Here is a 21,729-nt window from a genome sequence, read left to right on the forward strand (position 1 = left end):
GTGTTATCATAAGTGCTCAACACACTAAGCATCTGGTACCATATAACCACTTTAACATGGATTTCCTTTCAAACGGGAAATCTGCGGTCTGCTAAAGCATGGAAAATGTTCACATCAGCAAACACAGACAGCCAACGGAAGGATGAATTAGAGCTGAATAATTAAGGAATTGAAAGAAAAATGCAGTTACGGGGATATTCTGTACAGTGGAACACAGGCTATTACTTATAACTCAAAGAGCACAGATGAACTTTTGAACTTCCACATTCATGACTAGAAGACAATGATGGCAACATTGATGTAATTATTTTCCACTGTAACTAGTTCTATTTCAAAAATGTAAGCATGCAAATTAATTACATGGAAATGGTTCATATAATAATCTGTAAAACAACATAAACATCTGTAAATTTGTGACTGATAAATTGATATGACTGAAGCAAGCTGCAGACTCTTCATTTTGTTTCGCTGTCCCTTTGAAGGGGCATTTTTCACACCGACAGGCCAGACACACTGGCCAGAGCAACATGTAAAAGAGAATAAGTGTGATGGTAACGTGATGTGCTGCTTTTGACGGCTCACACACACAAACGAGAGGAATCAACTTTTTGATTTGCAAAGCTCTGTCAGAATCTATTTCTGTAATATTTCTGCCAGTGATATCAAAAGTCTCCCAAAAGCTTGGTTCATCTTTCAAGACATGTTTTCATATTTTCAACAAATCACTATAGTAGTTGAGTATAGCACATATGGCATCTGCAGGTCTATATATAAAGACCAACTTAACTTAAAAGCCTCTAACGAGTCCACCTCCTAAAAATTCTTATTAGTGCAAACAAAGTCAACACTACAACATCTACTGAAAAGCTACTTTGCTGCAGTTTACACATGCCAAGTAGAATTTTAGATGAAACAACATGACTTTAACCTTCTATGTGTGAGTGAGCAGCCATGCTTTTCGTGGATTTTAAAATAAAACAGTCCTTTGCGTTTTGTCCGGCCTGTTGGTTACGTAACTTTGACTACTGCAATAAAATGGAGACGTGACAACGGGAAGGGAATCACTGTGATCAGAGCATATGCGTGACATACCCTCTTCATAGGTCCACTCATCCAAGAAAATGCGATCCAGTCGAACAGCTCGCCTATAAATTGGTTTTCATGTGTATGTACTGTGTAATTTAGTTTTGACAGAAATTTTTGAAGTTAAGTTGTTGTTATTTGAAGTGGTGTGGAGCTTAACTGCATTATATGTATTGTATTGTATTGTAATGAATAAGTGCACCTACCATTGTGTTTGATGGCAAAAATGTTGGATTCTTGTTCATACTTGGAATATAACAGATACGACATTCTGTGAGACCTAAATGAAGAAAGCATCAATGTGACCCATAACATTTCGGTATGTTCAGTTCGATATCTCGAGGCGAGACTGCTGTGCAGTAACACATGCAAACCCCAAAGTGTTTCCTCCCAACTGTTAAGGTCACTGGGAATCATTCACACTGAATTAGGCTCCAACGTTCATGGTCTGCTAGAGAGACACAAACACACAAAAAGCTGATGTCAAAAAGGACTGTTTACAGAATGTCTTTAAACCAAATTCCAACTTACCTTATCTTGTTCCATGAGGGAGCGCATACCAAAGCTCATGCAGCCAAGCAACACACTCATCCTGTTGTTTCATCGACAGACAGACAGAGAGAATGATTAAATAGATATGATCTATGGATACCTTTGCGTAAAGCCAATAGATCATCCCAGTCAGGTCAGACTATAAATATGTTGGGGGTTGTTTTAACCCTCCAAAAACTGTTAAAAAAAAATATATACCGAGTGAATCAATATGATGCCGTTTAAACTTTTATAGTGCTCTTCATCTTTGCGTCAGATTTTTGTCAAGCACACTCTTGTCCCGCGGTGCCATGCAAGACTCATTTATAATAAAACACAAACCATAAAATTGATCCTCTGGGTGAAATTGACGATGTCGGAAGCATAATAAACCATAATGAACACAAATAAAACAGTAATAAAAAGTGCATTGCTGCAAAAATGCCACGCTTGGGAAATATTTTTCTCATGACCAACGAACTGACATTGAACAAATATCCCCTAACTTAGTTATGGCAGCCTGTTCATGGTGGTAGAAGAGGGGGTGGAGGATGATTAATTATGCATATCAGAGAGGGATCGCTCTCGACAACCTCACAGCTGGACAGGAGTAATGTAGCTGTTGGTGTTGTTTTTTGAAGCCAAACTGGCTGTCAGCACTAATGACCACCTGAAATACTCTTTGGCTCCAGTCAGTGGAAAGAGCCTGAAAAACTTTCAGGCATTTTAAATGGGATCTGAAAAAACTAAAAGGTGTATCAAAGCAAGTAAAAAGCATGGGACATTGATTTTTTTTCAACCATTGATTTGTTGTCTATCTTCTGCACTTTTTCTGAATTTGTTTAGTAAGTAAACCATTTTTAATAAATAACAGTTGATGTTGGACAAAGTATTTCTGGATAACAGAGCAATGTCATGGTTACGTCTCTCATGTTACAGCGAAAGGTGTGTGTGTGTGTGTGTGTGTGTGTGTGTGTGTGTGTGTGTGTGTGTGTGTGTGTGTGTGTGTGTGTGTGTGTGTGTGTGTGTGTGTGCGTGTGCGCGTGCGTGTATTAATCTGGCTTCTACCCATAAACCAAAATTAGGATTGTTGAGTGAAATGGTGACTTTGAAATTTGATTTGGTATAAATTATGAATGTATGGATGGAACCTTTGTCAAATATGACTCACTCAAACATTTCTTAAAAAATAGTAGTGAGGAGAATCACACAGTCACTGAAGTGACTGGGAGCCATATATTCTGTGAAATTGCATGTCAATCAGTTTGACACTTGTGCACATCCCTGGCCAACCAAATATCTCAGACACTTAAAATCCGAAATTCAAAAACCTGCATCCGTGAAGCCACACCACAAGCACACATTGTTAAAACTCGATTCATTGATCACATTGTAACACTGAGTAACATTCATTCCAAAAGGACAATTGTTTGTATTTCTATGAAAGTACAAACCATAATAATAAACATATTAACAAGAGCGTTGTAATCAAAGTTGATTTAATTAACCTTTTTATCTATTTGTGCAAATTGAATAATGCATAACTGTAAGAGCGAAGCCCAAGAATGCGTTGTTTCAATGAACGTTGTGCGGTGTGATTTCCCATTTTCTTCTTCCTTTGTTTTCCCTTCCAAGTTTATGATCAAACACTGTAAAGTCTTCAACCTGCCACGGCTGTGAATAAACATTTCTGAAAAGCTGGCAGCTGTCCAAAAGAGACACATTTGTAGAGCAGATCTCTTCAGATAGAAATAACTAACTAAAAAGAGAGATTAAAACGCAAGACTATAAAGCATTCAAGCTGTTCATGTGATCAGTTTATTAATCTTATAATTTCACATTTGTGTTCATCGGCAACAGTTTCTGTGCAAGAAATTATGTTTAAAATGTATCTGCAAGCAACTGTCGTGTCTTTATTCCTCCAGCTGACATGACGAGAGAGGCGGTGTAAAGCCTAGACAAGCTGCCAGTCCATCAAACAGCCTGACTAAGATTAGACACAGTTAACCGAGTCTGCACGTGTTGCCTTTGCGCCCATACATCACAGTGCTGCTTCACGTCCAAGTAAGCCGAGTTTGGCTGCAGTAGCACTCTGGCCAACATTTCGGTTGCATTTAAGAGGATTTGCTGAAGAGGCACCACTTCCTGCAACTTCCACCCAGCAGCACAAGAGGGGAAGTTGAATAAGCACAATTCATGACATTTCAGCCGGGCCTTAATAAAAAAAAATTGCTTTTGAGATGAAAACTGGAGGCACAGGGCTATACATTGACCCACAAGTCTGGTTCTTGCTGATATCAACATGAAAAAAGCATGTCCACAAATTACAAAACGAATAACGTATGTATGATTATTTACCCAACAGGTTGATATTAAGGTCTATTCCCTGACTTACTCCACAATACAGCTGTCGCTGGATTTCCTTTTAGATGATTGCTGTTTATCTGAAGCTCTGCACAGCCTGTACTGAACAGATGCTGCCCTGGTTTATGTTGTCTTTGCATCACAGAGCATCTGCAGACTCCTCGGTGATGTGTGAAATAGCTCTTCGACAGAGTTTTTGAACGAAGCCACGTGCATACAACTATATGTACGTTTGGTCACAGCTGTTTTATACTAGACAGAATAATATTTACATTACACTTCTTTCATACGGAGCTTTTGGCACAAGAGGACCATCATTTCTTCACATCTTTCACTAAAAATGCACTGAGAATGTTTCAGGATTCAAGCAAGCGGGTACCGATTGGATCCAGCAAGAATGTACAATATCAAATGTGTAAATCTTTTGGGAACATGTGCTCTTACTGGCTTTTCCCAATTAATACCAGGAAAACACTTGGTTTAATAGAGGCTTAATTGCTTACCAAGGAAGAGAGAATCATTCTTAATCTCTGTCCCAGAAACTGTCTTAAAGGATCTTTATCTTTACAATAAGTCTAAACTCAACCACTGCACGTACTGTACATACTGACCAGATTGTACACGTCTGTTTAAAAACATGATTTGTGTTTTTTGTTTTGTTTTTTATTCAAAGGACAACAGTAATAATCATTAAGGGGATTTAGAGGGAAACCCAGTGATTCCTCAGTGTTCTCTGCATTAAATGTTCAACATTGCACAAGAAAATGTGAGTCATTCAGCCATATGTCCTCCATCCCCAGCGATGACCCTGTTTCAGCCTCAGACTGCTGAGGCAGGGAGGCGAGAGTAACATATTCACGCCGGTCAGATTCAGAAACAGGCTACAAAGAAATGGACCCACGCAGCAGCATCAATTATAAAATGGCATTTTGCTTCCCTGGTGGAAAACCCTGTATTTGTGCTGACGGCGTGCAGCTTTTCACAAAAAAAAAAAAAAACACTGCCTGCTGTATTTAGGATGCGCAAATCCAATTTTGATTTTCCTTTGTGTCAATCCCCATCTGTAAGTTTCCTGGCAGGTACCTTGTTGCCGAGTTGGAGTTCCACATCGTGAAGAGCAGCCTCTTATGAAGGTCTTCCTCTGTGACAACACTGAAAACAAAGGAAACAAGCCTTAAATTCCCACTGTGTCTTCAGAAACAGCAAGCGAGGCGAGTTTTAGGTGTTGTACAGATAAAAAGTTGATGTAAGGACAGACAAAGGCAGATTCTCCTTTGTTTGAAATATTGTCAGAAATATATGGACTTCAGCAAAATATTGGTGCTTATCGTAAAACTTGTACCTGAAGCTACTTCATGACGACACGGAGACAAGAGGAAAGAGGGGGAATTTTCCTGTGAGTTCGATTCAATGATTTCAAGTGAGATTGCAAAACTTCCATTGGGATTTGAATGTCTGTTTACACGACAACGGCGTTCGGAGCCACTGAAAATGCAACTTTTTGGAAAGGGCTCCCAGGGTGGAACATTTCGAAAATGCTGAGACTCCGTCGCCGTGTAGACAGGCGAAAATGAGACTTTCTGAAAACGCTCGGCGCCCGTCTCGTTGTAGGCTGCGAGTATGCATGCACACCATGAACGTGGTAAATAGTTCTGCTGCACATGCACAAATAGCGGGACAATAACAATGGCGACATCCAGACTGACATGAGACCTCGTCAATATTTACGTGGGACTTCGTAGAGTTGAGAGTCACCCATAACACAAATCCAACTTCGTATGCTGCAATTGTAATTGTTTATAGCGTATTGTTCTCTGCATGCATGTCTGTGTGGTTTCCAGATTGCTCCACAAACTCATTATCATGTCTGTTGACCATTGCCGGGGTCAAACTGACATACACAGTTTATAGAATAATATGTAACATTGTGAAAAAAAATTTTGAATACTTACAAATAGAAGGTTTGTAAGAATATGGGGTTCCTACAACATGGGACCATCTGAGTCTTCGGTCTCTCACTGGGATCGGAGTCAGGAAACATGCCCATCTGAATAAAAGTATTTAGAAACCATGTCTGGTAAACTTTGAGGCTCTAAAATGGCTTTCCCTCATACCATGCTGTGGTACATACCTTCACATACGAGTCACATGGTTCTTGGGACTCAGTCAACATGATCCTTGCCTCCAAAACTGTCAACACATTTGCATGAATGCAGGTGAAGAAATTAATGTTTTCCAAACACACATATCACCAAAATGCACATCCTGTTTTTAAGGTCAAAATTTTTCAGCGTCACTCGAAAATACACATTTTCAGTGTACAGCAGCTCAGATACTGTTGATATTTTGAGAGAGAGCATGATGTTGCATGGCAAATGCCATGAGGTTTAATTATAAAGTACGTGGGTTTGTATAACTAAACCAAAAGGCACACAGTCAAGCAGAATTTAGTTAAATGTTCTGTTGATATGCACCAGTAAAGCTCTTGCTATAAGGAAAAAAACAATTATGTCCATAACTAGCTCATCTGATTTCTATAAAGTCACTCCTAGTTTAGATTCTTTGAAATATATGGATCAAGAGTGAGAGAATGTGTGACTTCTGAAGTAACAAGCTGTGAAAATGATCTGCAAGAAGCAATCAAATATTTTCAGAGGCCGCGGACCAAAAATAGATCTGCATACTTCATAGAAAAAGATGCTATCTGGACGAGTAAATCAATATTTGACGCACTTTTCTTTTTTTTAACCATATTCAAGCTTTGCAATAAAGACACCTTGTTGTCTGTATTTTCTGCTTAGTTATAGCACAACGTTGAATCAGATTGATGTTTACTCATGGAAAATATAAGAGTAAATTGGAATGTTTGCATGGACAACATTACAGTGGCCATAGCTGCTCAAATTCAGTGATCAGCAATTGGATATTCTGCAGAAAGGCCTGGCCATGTGTCAAAGCCTCCTTCAGTGAGACACTGAACAGCAAGCTGCTCCCAATAGTGGACAAGCACTTTGCGTGGCAGCCGATGTCATTCGTGCATGAGTGCTTGAACGTGTAAAGCGCTTTGAGACTGCAAAAAGCAGTGAAAAGGTATTATATAAGTAAAATAGACTTGACATGTAAATACGCCATGGGCAGCACAGTGTGTGGTTAGAACTAGTTTTACAGATTGGACGGTTCACATGAACATGGAAGAAAATGATTTGCAGATGATATGTACAAAGAATATCATTAGATTCTGTCAGTGGATCAATCCCATAACGCTTTGCACTGTGATGATGGGCATTTGCAAAATGCATTCAGGTTAACCCAGGAGCCCGTTTATCTTGAAGAGTTTGTTTTTTGAAATAAGATAAATTAGGCTTGCTGCGGTGATGCTGTGTCACAGATATAAACACAGATTTCAGGCAGTGGAAAGCAGCCCAATGTTCTGTTTACATGGAGTCATGGTTATACCACATCGTCGGCTCCAATTATAATATCAGATAAAGCCAGTCAAATCTAAACATTTAGATGGCGCAATCTTAATCAGAGCTGCATTTAATCGAATCATTTAAGGTCTGTGAAGCTGTGCTTATTGATCCCATCATGCAAATCTAAACTTACCAAATGACTGGTTAATTAATTATATACAGTTCACACGACTATATCCTTTTTATTTGTATCCCTTTTATGATAAACATGCTGTAGCACAAGGACCACAGAAACAGAGTAGAAAATTAAAGCTTCCAGAGCACTTTGACCACAATTACTGTACAAGAATTTTTTTTTTTCTGTGAAAACAAACCACAGACAAAACATTTTTTTTCTTTTCTTTTTCTTTTTACGTGTTGCTCTCACATGTATTTTATGTGTGCCATTAACTGAAACAGCTTTTCGGGTATTCATCCACACTGGTGGCCATTTCTAGTTGTGGTACTGCTGTTCAAGAATAAAGAGGAAAAAAACATCCAGGTTGGACTCTGAAAAGTAAAATGGCCTTTCACGAGTAATAAGAGCAAGAAAGAATACAGAGAGGAGAGCTGGAGGAGAGTCACAGAAATAGGACAGCGCATGGTTTTGGTTGCTTGGAAACCTAAATAAACTGGATTTATGTACCCACTCATCTAGACATTCTTTCAATAATGGTCAACTGAACTGTGATCTGCAGTGTGCCATTCAGCACTCATATGGTGCAACTAATGCAATGCATATCATACAAATTGAGTTGTCTCACTGTATTATCCTATCAATTCTTCACTGTGTCTACGCCAACAGTATAGTACTTCCAAATAATTAACAATAGTCCAGTATGCACAGACTCACCACTGATGACAAGCTCATCATCCTGCTGTACGATTGACAGCTTGAGTTGTCCTGTTGAAAAGGAGAATTGGAAAATGTGAGTTTGATAACTGCGGACAAGATGTTTCATGTCGGAAAACAACTTGGGGCAAATGAATGACCCTCATTTTTGATGTTTTTAAACAATAAAATGCAAGTTGATTTGCAAAATGCACTTAAAAATACCTATTTTTCTATTCTGCCCATTTGTGTACATTTCAAATACTTTTTTTAACTACTTTTTTTAACTGGACACAAATAGACAGCGTAGACGTCACAAGGATAAGACCCGGCAATCGATTAAGGCCAAACAAACATCATTAGATCCATTCTATTATCATTATGTTTAAGCAGCTACGGTCTTATTATCTTGAGATGATAGTTTATGTGATCAATGAGAGTTTGTTAAATACCATAATTGCTGATGGCCCATAACTGATCTCACACCAGTCTTTTTTTGCTTTGTTCTCTTTTGCCTAAGTTTGGGTGTAATATTATTTTGTCTACATCCGACTTAATACTGATAACTGCTTTGCTTTAATTCCTGTGATTGTCTTATGTTGGAACCCCTCTTTAAAATGGGTTGACACATTTCTAAGAGAAGAAAATGTAAACATTTAAACAAAAAATGTCAATAAAATGAAATGTCAAATAGCTTCAAATGTAGCATCATATGGGATGTGTATGTTGAGCAAGCCACATTCCAAAGAAGCCATTTAAACTGCAACACTTCCCAAAAACACATTACAATGCCTTGGAGCAGAGCCATTCACTCTGACATTTTATGAGTTTCCCTTTCTATTCCTTCCCAAGAGTTCCTGACTTTCATTCATGAATTGACTGATTCATTTATGTTTCTAATAATTCAGTTTTTAAGTTTGAAGCCACCATAATGAGACATTTTCTTCTCATGGGGATTCGGGTCCATCTATAAATTTTAAAACTGCTTGGTTAAATGGTAAAATGAGGTTCCGAGTAGGTGTGTGTGTGTGTGTGTCTGTGTGTGTGTGTCTGTGTCTGTGTCTCTGTGTGTGTGTGTGTGTGTGTGTGTGTGCGTGTATGTACTTCACTCTCTTTGCCCAGCATCTATCAGCTGTCACTCTCTCTTGCGTTTACTCACTTTCTTTCTGTCTTCCGTTTTCTCTTTCCTGTACATCTCGGAGTGCTGCTAATAACTCCGGGAGACTTGTTAGTCGCGTTGACATGGCCACTGCTAACATTGGCTTTGTGCTAGTTTAAATTAATCCTGTTCATAAGGGTGCAGGGTAAAGTTAAATGAGGGAGTCTCGGCGTGTGATAACGCCGCTGGCACTTCAGAGCTTGGGTACAAGGGATGTTTGTCGTTCCCACACTGAACTTGGCATGGTTTTATGCTCCTGCCCGTGGTGGGAGAACAAAGTGAAGAAGAAAAAAAAAACTGCAGGAAAAATCTTCCTGGTCTGAACATGCCTTATACTGAAGCAGCTATGAAGCAATCTCAAAAGTACCAGACGCAACCTATATCACACTGCAGGCATAGGCCTTTAACCGCATGGAAAATGAAGAGCGCAGAACACAAAAGAGTGGCAGGAAGTAGACAGAAAAGTAGAACAAAAGAATACTAACCACTGTAAGTCAAAGCAGCTGGAAAAAATGCATACAACTCTGAGAGTTCTGTTTTGCTGAAGAAAAACCCACAAAATACATTTTGTTTTCTTCAATAAATGAAACACTGGAGTTGGTTGCCACACACTAGCATATATCCATGGCTGTTGTTTATTTTATCTGGCTTTACGTTTTACCCAACATGGGTTTACCAAGAAAATACAGAAACACAACAATGCTGTAAAATTCTAGTCCTTTGAAAATGTTATTTCTTTCATAACATAATTTTTCGATCTGATACAGATCAAAGATAAAGAATAGAAAGTAAAGACCCTTCTGATATAGGGCTGTTTACAGAATCTAATACAGGAGCAGATGCTATCACTTCTTGCTTCTTGCATTGCGGTGATGGAAAATTCATGTGGTTTAAGTAGCCCTCAATATGCTTACAATGATGTTCAAAAGCTATTCATGTTTGCAATAAAGTGGTGGCAGCAACAGCTGTTGTATTGATCCTGTAATAGGATTTTCCTTCATTCTTATAACACTGTGAGAGCACACAACATAATGTGGACGTTCAATATACAACATCTAAAAAAATAAACTGACAGCGGTTTTTTCTCGATGGCGAGAGGAGAGAATTAAGAGTGGATGCCAATGAAAAGAACAGCGCCGTCTGTTTGGAAAGCAGACGCTCTGTGAGGGCAGGACACCGAGGTTATGGCCTACAAGTGGAGGAGTGACTTAATGCTGCACGGCAGACGAGACATCTCCGACAGTCAATGCATAAATGAAAATCCGCCCACAACACAAACCCATGTGAGTTGCACTCAAACACATCTATGGACAGAGGACATCATGCATCCAACCTTTCTGAGTAATGCTCAAGGATAAATATTGATATTCAGAAGGATGAGGTTAAAAACACATAAATGTCTTGTTGTTCATTGTAGAAGGAGGCAAGTTTCTGTGAGGTTATATAGAATTGCGACGATATTAATCATCCTTGATATTTTTAAAAGGCCAGTTCTGTACGTAAATGGACGAGTTAATGAACTGAAAGTCAAATTACATGAAATTAGCCTATCAAAACCTGTATTGAGAAATACACCATTCTTGCTCGAAAACCGAAGCCATGTGAATATATTATAGATGATGCCATCAATGCATAATTAAATGTTTGATTCCTTTTGACCCTGGATGTAGCCTGAGGACCTCAAACAGGTCCCTCTGAATGACTTGAAGAACTGGATTAAAAACCAAGGGCAACATGGCCTTTTATGTCAGCAGTGACCTGTGGCTCTGGATCAACCTGCAAGCCTTGTCTTTGTACTCCTTTAAATCTCGCCTTAAAAAAAAAAAAACTATTTAGATGCACTTGTTAACTACATCCTGTTCTATCCATCCAATCCTATTTTCTCTTAACTTCAAATTTTTAAATGGGGCGAAATCAAACAAGGCTTATTCCATATAGTGTTTGATTAGCTTTGAAGAAACCCCTTCAAAGACGATTTCTTGATGATTCAGAAACTGTGAACTGCTCCACATTTGAATAAATTACTTGGATTTATGCATGACCACACAATCTGTCATAATCAGAAACCTTTCCATCATCAGGCAGTAAAGTTTGGCTCGCACAAGAACTTGGGAAACTAGAAAATGTTCCTAAATTTCAGCAAACGCTGATGAATGATTAAAATGCAAATGCAAAATTCTGATTTTGGGCTACAGCGGTCGGTGCACCCTCTGGTTGTGGAGATGTTGTCCACTTAAGCGGTACAGAATTTGAAATGTCAAGACTAGGAAGGTCAGGAAAAAACACACCCAAGTGTTAAGAGATGTGACACCGCACAACCTTTACAGACAGAAAAGGGGAGTCTATAATTAAATTAAAGGAAAATAAAAGGTCAGCAATGAGCTTTTTTAATAACCGTAGTTAAAAAATATATATATAACCCTTTCAACAGTGGAAATATCATCATGATGAGCTGTCTGCATGAAGCTTATTCACTAAATATTTTCACTGGATTGCATCATCATTAAAACACAATTTGGTGTTTTTCCATTTCTCGTCTTTCTCTCTTCTCTGCCCTGACTTTTCTCCGCCATCTAATAAGACAAGTCAGCCCCGTCTATAGTGCTCAGCATGATCATTTAGATAAGGGATGAAACTTCTTCCTACATGTGTGACCAAGACGAGTTGACCTGATTTCAATTTGCCTCCAGAGGTTTTCTCTTCTTTGTCAAGTATCAGTCTGTTTACAAGGGACTTTGACATTTGAATCAGTTGCGGAAATATTCGATGTCACCAACAAACCCCCATGTTTCATGAATTGTGATCATTCTTCGTAGGCACCTAAAATTTATCCAACTATCTTGAGTTGTAATCCGTCAGAGTAGCAAAATAATGTATATAAATTCAATTAGTGAGATAAGAAAAGGGATGATTTAGGAATGAAGACCGAGACTAAAAGCTGAGATACTTTAAAAAAAAGAAAAAGAAAAAAAAAGGATGCTTTAGACACAACAGACCAGCTCAATTAGACTAAAAAAAGCTATATTCTGTCTGAGATGAGCACAACTGTGTCTGCGCTAGTTTAATCTATAGTTGATACGGGATTAGATAATGTTATGGACCTTTGTTATGGACGTTTATAGAGACAAAAGCAAACAAACTGAAACACTACTCATTTATTTTTTTACACTTCGAAATGTTCATAAATTTTACACTTGCCTCGAGTGGTGTATTGCTTACGGTCCTTCCTCACAGTAACAAAACCTTGAGTTCAAGTCCAGTTGGGAGCCTTTCTCTGGGGAGTTGGCATGTTTCCCTGGTACTCCAGTTTAATCCCAGTGTAAAATTAGACCGGACTGTCATGTTGCATTGATGTGGTCACAAGTTGTGTTTTTTTGTTTGTACACCCCCCCTTTTTGGTAACTGTTCCAAATCAGCCACAACTAGTTTAACGACTAAAAAATGTCACAGTCCTAGAGGTGGGTTTGTCTGCCATTCTCTCCTGCAGACCAGCAGTTTTCTCTTAAGTTTTCTTGGCCTTGTCTTGACTTTCACAGCCAAACTCAACTCATTTCTGATGACGTTTCCAACATGGGATTTGCTCGCTAGAGGGTCTTTGATACCTTTTTATAGCCTTTGTTGCGTTGTAAGCATTACTTCATTTTCACACCCCTGGGCTTGGAGAGACCCGTGATTTTTGAGTGCAGTCACATTCTGAAAAGAATGCATATTAACACTGAAAGAAAGGTTTATTTTAATGTGTGTTTGCTGCAGATGTTACAGTAGGTCTATGTGTTTTCAAACCAAAAACCAACAAAATGTGTAATGAGTGCAACTTTAATCTGAATAACTGCTACTGAGGACACAAGAGCCATGTCCTCCTCTTTCTTTCAATACCCTTGAGATTTTTTCCTTTTGCTCAATCAATTTAGGAATGAATGCTCTGAAACCAGAGAAGTGCATGAAGAAGTATGTAACCTCCAAAAACAGGATCAATCAAATTGCCACAGAAAAGAGGCCAGCTGAAGACAAGGTTATATAGTGTATGTGCTTGAGTTTGTGTGGTTCTTCATTGTGCACCACTACCACCCACTTCTTCTCTTCCTGGTTTCAAAAGGCTTTGCTACTTATTTGTTAGATTTACATTTGAAAACCTGCACACCCAGTAGGGCCATGCCAAGACCCTGTCAGTCTTTATGTAACAGTTAAAGTAACAATTATCAGTACAAAGGAACAAGAAAAGAGAGCCGAGTTAATCCCTGTTCCGTAACATTTTCTGTGAGAACGGGAGACATTTTGGAAAGTTTGGAAACTGCTGTATGTAGGATTTAAAGGTTTCGTCTGGGCGAGTGCCAAATCATCCCATTTGAGGCAAAGGGGGAGGAGACAAAGAGCAGAGAGATTAACAAGGTGTCCTCTCATTTCATCACCGGATTTCTTTTAATGGACTCCTTATATAACTTCACAAAACTGTTCTTTTGAATTAGCTGCCAAAAAATTTACAACTTTGCTCTTGCTGCATTGCCTAATTGGGGTAACAGATCAAATTTATTGTGCCCGCTGAATTTACGGAGGGAGATACCCATTTGTCAAATGGCAATATGCCTTCACAGAAGAAAGACTGCAAGCATTCCTTAATGGCTTCAAAGAGAAAGGTCTACAGGGATTCAATATTCGGATAATTGCACATTAATTCTGAAAGATTTTAGCATGTATGTGGTATTCAATAAATTTCTTTTGCTCTGTGCACTTCATTATGACAACAAAGACCTCATCTCTGCTTTGTGCAAATGACTGGATCACATGACTTCCACCAGCATGCACTGGAACAGTGTGTAGATGAGGAGTATGAACTGGTTGTCAGATCAACATTCAAAGTCTGGTGGTTCTCCCACAGAGGAATATGACATGCTCCTCTACAGGTTGGAGAGGAGAATCCAAGTCTCTTCCTGTTGCAAGAGCAAAAACTGTTCTGACACCGGAAGGCTCTCAATCACATATTTTTTTGATGCCGAACAGGAGAGGGAAAAAAAAAAAAGTGTAAGGAGAGGACGGATTTTATCCATGTCTTGGAAACTCCTAAGACTCCAGTTTTTGGCCAAATATTTGGGAAAAATTATTTCTTGAGAGGAAAATTTGAGGCATCAAGTTGCCCCGGCTGAGTTTACTGTTGCAACGTTGCATATCTACGGAGCTCTAATCCTATTTTCTGTGGAAGAAACGCACACCAGATCTGGCTCTGGTTACGCTTTGTCGTACTGCTAGTAATAGGAACAGCTCTCTATTGCAAAAACACATCATCAGTAGGGTAAAACTAACCTGCCTCACAACAGTCTAAGCCCAGCACACGTTCCCTATTAGTGGGTGAACCATCCAATGCGGGTCAATTCTGCTTCACAATGATAGGAAGAGCGACATTGAAGGATATATAAATATACTTGGAAATGACGGAGTTTTGCTGCAGAGTAATTTAGCGGCAGTCCTACTTCTTAAAAATAGTGTGCAATATCAACTTAAAAAGGCCAGAACAATTTTTGTTTGGCGTTTTTCCCCCCCCGATACCAGAAGTACAACCCATCTTAATTGCATATTTAAGATCTGGTTTCTGAGTTCAATTAGCCATTATTGCATGTGACTACTCACTGTCAAAAGGATTATAATATACAGGAATTATTCCAATGAGTCATTCTCCAAGTTGCATCATTAAAAAAAACCCAAAACAATTCATCTTGAATCAGGAGAAGTTTTTTTAACATCTACATTTCTGCCGTTCATTTCGTCACTCCTTTCAAGCCTTCATCTTTTACTCCTCTCTGATTCATCCCGTCTCTGACTCAGGCATTGCCTCAAGCCGCGGTAAGGAGTGCATTTATCAACTTTATACTTCAAGGACGAAGGTAGGAAGAGACACAAAAGCTGAACAATGAAGAAACTTAGTTCGAGCCACTGAAGTTTGGAGCTACACACCAAGACTTTGGTCACTTTAAATTACACGGCACTAAAAATGGGCCGTCAAGTGGGGGAAAGAAAAGGTATTTATAACTGTTAGCAGCGTCTCTATGAGCCTGGGACTGTAAAGGTGTTTTGTTGTTTATTTTTATCGTGTTTTGAGAGACGAGACTGTTGGGTTCAGGAAGTTGAAGACGTTGCATCAAACTGCAGATTTAACATGTGAGAATGATGCAATTATAAGTCAACTAGATTATAAAAAGTACCATCAAATACAATAGATAACATCCACGCATCTTGGATCCTCCCACAGGTTCTCAGTTAATCACAGGACAAAGACACAATCATTCACACAATCACAGTCACATCTACAGCCATGTTAGACTTACCAATAACCCCAAACACATGTTCATGAACTGAGGGAGGAAGTCGTATCTGGAAAATACCCACACATGTATGGGGAGAGTATACAAAAACTCCAAACCAAACCGAAACTGGGGATATTCTTGCTGTGAGAAATGATAGTGGGGCTCCAGAGTGGATAGCAGTCAATTTATAATATATGTCTTACTTCAGAACCGATCCAGAGCAGAAAACTACACTTAACTATAAATAACCAACTGAAGCCCAAGAGAATAAGAAAGCATGAGGCCGTCACCTACTTCATGGTAGTAATTCACTCTTTGAATGAACATCTTACCCCCAAGAGGTCCAAAGGCACACTTCACCAAACAATAGGCATTTTCTGAGGGAAACAAAGTTCATAGCCAATTTTGACCTACTTCTGAAAGGGCATGCTTTTATAATGGCTACAGTGATGGAAGGCCCAAGTAAAAACACATGCTGCACACATTCTGTTGATGTGGAGTGCCAGTGTCTCAAACATACGGAGTACTTAGTCTGAACAACATAGAAAGCACAAAGACCACATAAATTATTCAGAATGATGGACGAATAAAAGCCTAGAATTTCTTGTTTTAGCAAGTTCCAAAACACACATATCATATGTGAAAGCTGCAGAGGGAAAACAGTGAAGCTATAAAAGAAAAGATGCATGTCCAAGTTCAAATTAATGTTGAATGCAAATGGTTTGAATGTGCTTCTTGGGTGTAATTTTACTCATTGAACAAGATGAAACTCTCTCAATAAAAAATAAGGATTTATTAGTGACGGCTACACCGCCTTATGTTTTGACACCACCTGCTCATATGGAAAAAAGCTGTAATTAATGAGTGAGCAAATCATCATGTACATATATTATACATTTTCAATATGCTCTTAAAACAAAAGTCATTGCTTAACTTTAATATCAATATATCAAAGTACTGCTAAAAATGTAAACCACACTATTTTTGGCCAGGTTATTTTTGACAGAGGGCATATATGCATATAAGTGCAAGTACCTTTTTCTATTCTTTAAATTTAAAGATCAGACAAAAGAAACAACAACTGCAGCAGTCTGAACCCAGCAAAGCCTGTTGCAAAGCACACGGAGCTTCCACATCTTGGCTTTGGGCAAAGACGGCTCTCAATGTGACTTTGATCAAACAAACACAACACAGTGGTAGATGGGCAAAAGCTCGCTTGATCTTGATTTTCAGTATGAATACAGACTCTGAAAGCGGGGGCTCATGATCCTTCAGACTTTTTGGGTTTTAAGCAGGAGGTGTCAGAAAAATAACCACAGGAATAACTGGCTTTTGGCAGCCAAGCACTCATAGCTATGTGACTTTTTGATCCTTCAATGTCGGCTCTTCCCATCGTGAGTTGCGTTTACATGGACACTTTTTTGTCAATCAGATTTTTTTTTTTTCTGACTAAAAGATAAGCTTTATATGAACGCTGAATAAAGTAATCTTACTATTGTGCCTGTTCATGTGTACCGATGGGATCCCTTGCGACATCTGTGTGCTTATTTTCTTTAGAGTTGTGACAATAAAGTTATATAAATTAATTAATGTTGCACAAAGCTTTGCACTGAGTGTTACAAATGTTAAAAAAAATTTAATAAAGTTGCAATCTTAAATTCCACCAGCACCCTGTAATACCTAATCCATATTCATCCGCGCTGACTGCTAAATACTGGATAATTAATGAAGCTTTACTTTCCATAAACAGTTCCGATGCACCCTCCCTCCGTTTGAATAATACCCTCCATAAATGATTCAGGGTGTCACCAGATGAGGGAGGCCTCAGACCAAAGGACATGACGTTACATCTGAGCCCACTTGTCGCTGTGGGTAATATCCTTCTCATCTGAAGACACACAACAGGATTAAATGTCTGTGGTATCAGTCTTATGGGACTCAAGCCTTTACCTAACATAAACACATTCCTTCACAGCTACTGTGGTAAATGAATAACACGCGCGCGCGCGCGCGCGCGCGCGCACACACACACACACACACACACACACACACAGATTAGACATGGATAAATACAGATACAGAGACACCGTTACATCTCAGGTCGACAAATGTTTTCAATAAAACTGTAGTCCGTTACCCCCACAACTGAAAAAGAAGAGGAATTTACCTCACCATGGGTACTGAGGAGGAAGGATGACGCCTCGAGAGAGTTGGCAGGAGGTTTTCGCAAGTAAACTCTGAGACAAGTCATGTTGAAGAGGACATGCTGGTGCAGCTACAGCAGACGAGCCGGTTTCAGCAGCTATGAAGAACACAGGAGAGAAACCTGATGCCTGTTTGTGTGTCGGTGTGTGGACAATATGCAGGAATGTAAAGACAGAGACTATGTATACAAATATATTTTAAAAGCATATATAGACATGAGACGTACATATACAATATGGATTATTTTAAAGGGGTCATATGATGCAAAATTCACTTTCCAATGGTTTTCCAACAGTAACATGCATTCCCATACCTGTAAATGATGCCCCAGGAGTGAAACAAATCTATCACTCTCCCTGGCTTGTTTCAATTTTTAAAAAGTGCATTGCTCGAACAAGCGAATAAGAAATCAAACCCTTTATAGTGTCATCAGGGGTTTAACAAATCCCAATCAAGGTAGGCGAGTGGCTTTTTGGAATATTTCAGTATGTTTGACATGCCTTTACCAAAAAAATGAATAAATAAATAACAAGAAAAAGGACACTGTAACAGATGGCCAAAGACATGGATGATCACAGTATTCTCCAGCTGCAGCTGTCAGATGCAATTGAAGTCACTTGACGAATACGAATAGACAGAGGTATGAATAAAACGTGAGAGACAAGGTTAATTTAACATTCCCTGTGCTATTGTTAGAATTCTTTCCAAAGGGATGTAGTCTTTCACTGCTTACTGACACGCTCACAACCCTTATTTAGCAATGGAGATAATTCGTGAGATTAAAAAGGTGAGTCAAAAGGTTTTGGGTACTTTTTCTTGTTAGAATATATTCCACAACAATTTAAAACAACAAACCAAAAACCGAAACAAAAGCAGCACTCAAGCAGACAAAGAGAAAGACAAAAACATGTTTATAATAGCTGGATTAAATCATCAGTGAGCATGCACTGTGGAGTAGATAAAACTAATCCCGTGTTGTGTTTGCGTGCTTATAATCCAGATTACTTGACAGCATGAATTAACACACCTCTGGGTGATACAACATCAATAGCCTCAGTCATTGTTTTTACAAAGTGCTCGATGGCAGTGTACCAGTAACCTAGAGATGAACCTTCCATTTTAATCCTGATTAGTAAACTGCCGGCCCCCAAACAAGACGGCCTCTAAATCAAGCTTTATATAAAGAAGCTGAAAAAAAAAAAAAAAAGAAACTGGTTAAAGGTTTTTCTCCTGTGAAACACACACAGTGTTGAGTCTCAAACTGACAAGTACTGTACACAAAGCAAGCACCGTTGAGAACTATTTTTGTCTGACAGAAATTGTATCTCCAGTTATCTCTTTCTCCTGCCTCTGGTCCCTTCCTCGGGACTTTGAGGAGTCATAATCGTTTTCCTTTTTCCTCTCATTCTGTCCTTTCAGAAAAAGTCCCCGATTCATTTGGTCCTTATCAGTTACAGTGAGGGGAAAACAAAGACACTCTCTGAAATGCACACTCTGCTTCCCGAAAGAGGAAGCTGGACAGATAAAAACTGCTTTAGAGACGGCCTGGACTGTGTGAGACTGAACCAGAATAGAACTTCCACATATCAATTTCAGACCCGGATGTAAAGAAAATAAACATACAAGTTTTTGTAATTCCAATAAAGCAAAAACAATAACATTACAGAGCTTAAAATTTAAAGACAACCTATACAGTATGTATCCCAAGAATGTTGCAAATCTACCAAAATGATGAAGCTAATAGCTCCACTCCAAACTGTCATATAACACGTTCTACCTCAAGACAGTGCCATCATTGTGAGTGACATTTTGTGCATTTTTTTTAGCTTTAATGAGGAAAGGAAAACAATATAATATCCAGGTATATTTCTAATGGTCTCGGGTCACAAGGGCACTGAAGACAATGGCATCTGACCATGGATGACGGCAGGACAAACACAGGAACAGTCACACAAACACAAACACACACACACACAGAGTTCCAATCCAACCCAAAAATATAGTTTTATATAGTATTTATACAGCCCAACTTAGAGACACTTGAGTGCAGTTGTGGGGATTTTAGATATTTTGAGGGTCAGTTTCATAAGTGACAAGTTGTTGAGTCAAAACCACAGTGCGAGGATGATAAGATGTAGTAGTCCTATGTCACCAATAGCTTTAGGCATGATAAGGGGCCGCAAGGTAAACCGATCTAGTTTTTGCAAGGCAGAGAAATTTGAGGAAGGAGAAATATCAGGTGCAACTGGAAAGCAGGAGGTAAAGGCGAGTGAGACTCAATTAAGATGGGGGAGATAAGTAGGTGCGAGAGGGACATGTTCAGATGAGATGAATTTTCAATTTGTGCCACAAGATTTAAGATGACAGTGCAGTTTTGACACGGGGTGAGTTCTGTTACTGTAAAATGATGGGATGTCCACACAGTCACAAGGGGGACGGGCGAGCACCAGGTGGGAACGGCATGGAGCGCATGGCCACTTCGATGAGGAAGTAAATAAATAAAACATTTAATTACAAGAAAAGCAAGATGAGAACAAAAAAATCTAATTACGTAAAAACAAATCCCACCAATAAATTGTAGTTGGATGCTTGAATAGGTAAAGCTATTAATAAACATCTAAAAGAAAAGAAAAGTGATTAAAAATGTAAGTTTTGATCTGTCTTCAATTGTTTATTAGAAAAAACTGGATGTTAGCATGTTTTGATGCAATAACATGAGTAGACACCTTGGGATATTTAAGTGTTTGCAGTTTTCTCTATAAAAATTAGCTAAAAGGACTATGATGTAGGAAGAGTTGATTGTCATAACTTGAGTGCATGTAAAAGCAACATTCAATTGCTTAATACCCAAGTATAGCAAATTGTAGTTTGCCGTCATTGGCTTAAAATGTGCCGCAATTTCAATGAAATGCAGCTCAAAACAAAACAAAATGGAAAAGAGAATGAATATCGTCAATGAGTTCAGTGGGATATTGTAGTACGCTTACAGCACCATGTTTCAAGATTCATTTCATAAGAGACACACAATGATTTGTTCTCATAATTTGAGCAAAAAACTGTAACATGAAGGTTCCAAGAACAAATCCCCTTACAATTGGTCGTATTGGAATATACAGGTCTATATTAAATAAGCTTTCATTTCCTCAAATATTTCACTCCTTGTGTCTCATTCCTCATCCCGTTCACAGAGGAATGGAGCTTACCCCAGCCTCCAGAAAAAAAGGACAGTCTGGACGAGTCATCTATGCATCACAAAGACACAGTCACCAAGAAGAACAGGTGGTGGAAAATGCAATAAACACAGTAAAAAAAAATGTTTTAATTCAAACAATAAACTGTCTTTTTAAGAGGCAAGAGTGGATAGATCGAGCAATTTGTGCCATTTTACGGCTGAACATAAAAAAAAAAAAAAAAAGACGACACCTGAAAAGTTATGTGGATATTTGTCTGAGGTTGAAACCTTTAATAAAGTCAATATTCAAATGACCCCGATAACCTGGATTCTCTTCACTTACCAACCGGTAGTTAATCACTGATTACTGGCTGAATAAAGAGCGTTCAGGGCCGTCATGTACATCATTACACAGTTATGTTGATGTACATCACAGTTTGTTCCAGTGCATCAATTCTGTGCCACTGTGAGTTATAGTTGCCTTGAGCATAGCGAGTTGTGGTCTTTTCTATTCTACACCTGGTCTTATTTTGAGGATGCACCGAGAAAGCCCATGTCTCTCTTATACATTTCAGAATGACATACAGCCATTGTGGGGCTGTGCATTGCATCAAAGGGTCCGAGGGCTTGTTGAC

General features: G+C 38.8%; 1 protein-coding gene across 1 annotated transcript in view; it reads right to left on the minus strand.

Annotated features, from left to right (window-relative positions):
• The window catches only part of rgs3a (regulator of G protein signaling 3a), a gene marked incomplete at its 5' end in the record, with an annotated part of 149,079 nt that extends 131,111 nt beyond the window's left edge, over positions 1–17,968 (minus strand). The window contains 6 exons of the mRNA XM_080510106.1: positions 1,615–1,675; positions 5,062–5,130; positions 5,931–6,025; positions 6,110–6,168; positions 8,284–8,334; positions 17,890–17,968. Of these exons, the coding sequence (XP_080366232.1) occupies positions 1,615–1,675; positions 5,062–5,130; positions 5,931–6,025; positions 6,110–6,168; positions 8,284–8,334; positions 17,890–17,968 (414 nt within the window). The remainder of the gene's footprint in view (positions 1–1,614; positions 1,676–5,061; positions 5,131–5,930; positions 6,026–6,109; positions 6,169–8,283; positions 8,335–17,889) is intronic.
• Positions 17,969–21,729: the final 3,761 nt, after the last annotated feature.

The sequence above is a fragment of the Blennius ocellaris genome (genome assembly GCF_963422515.1).
Source record: "Blennius ocellaris genome assembly, chromosome: 15".
Classification (NCBI taxonomy): domain Eukaryota; kingdom Metazoa; phylum Chordata; class Actinopteri; order Blenniiformes; family Blenniidae; genus Blennius; species Blennius ocellaris.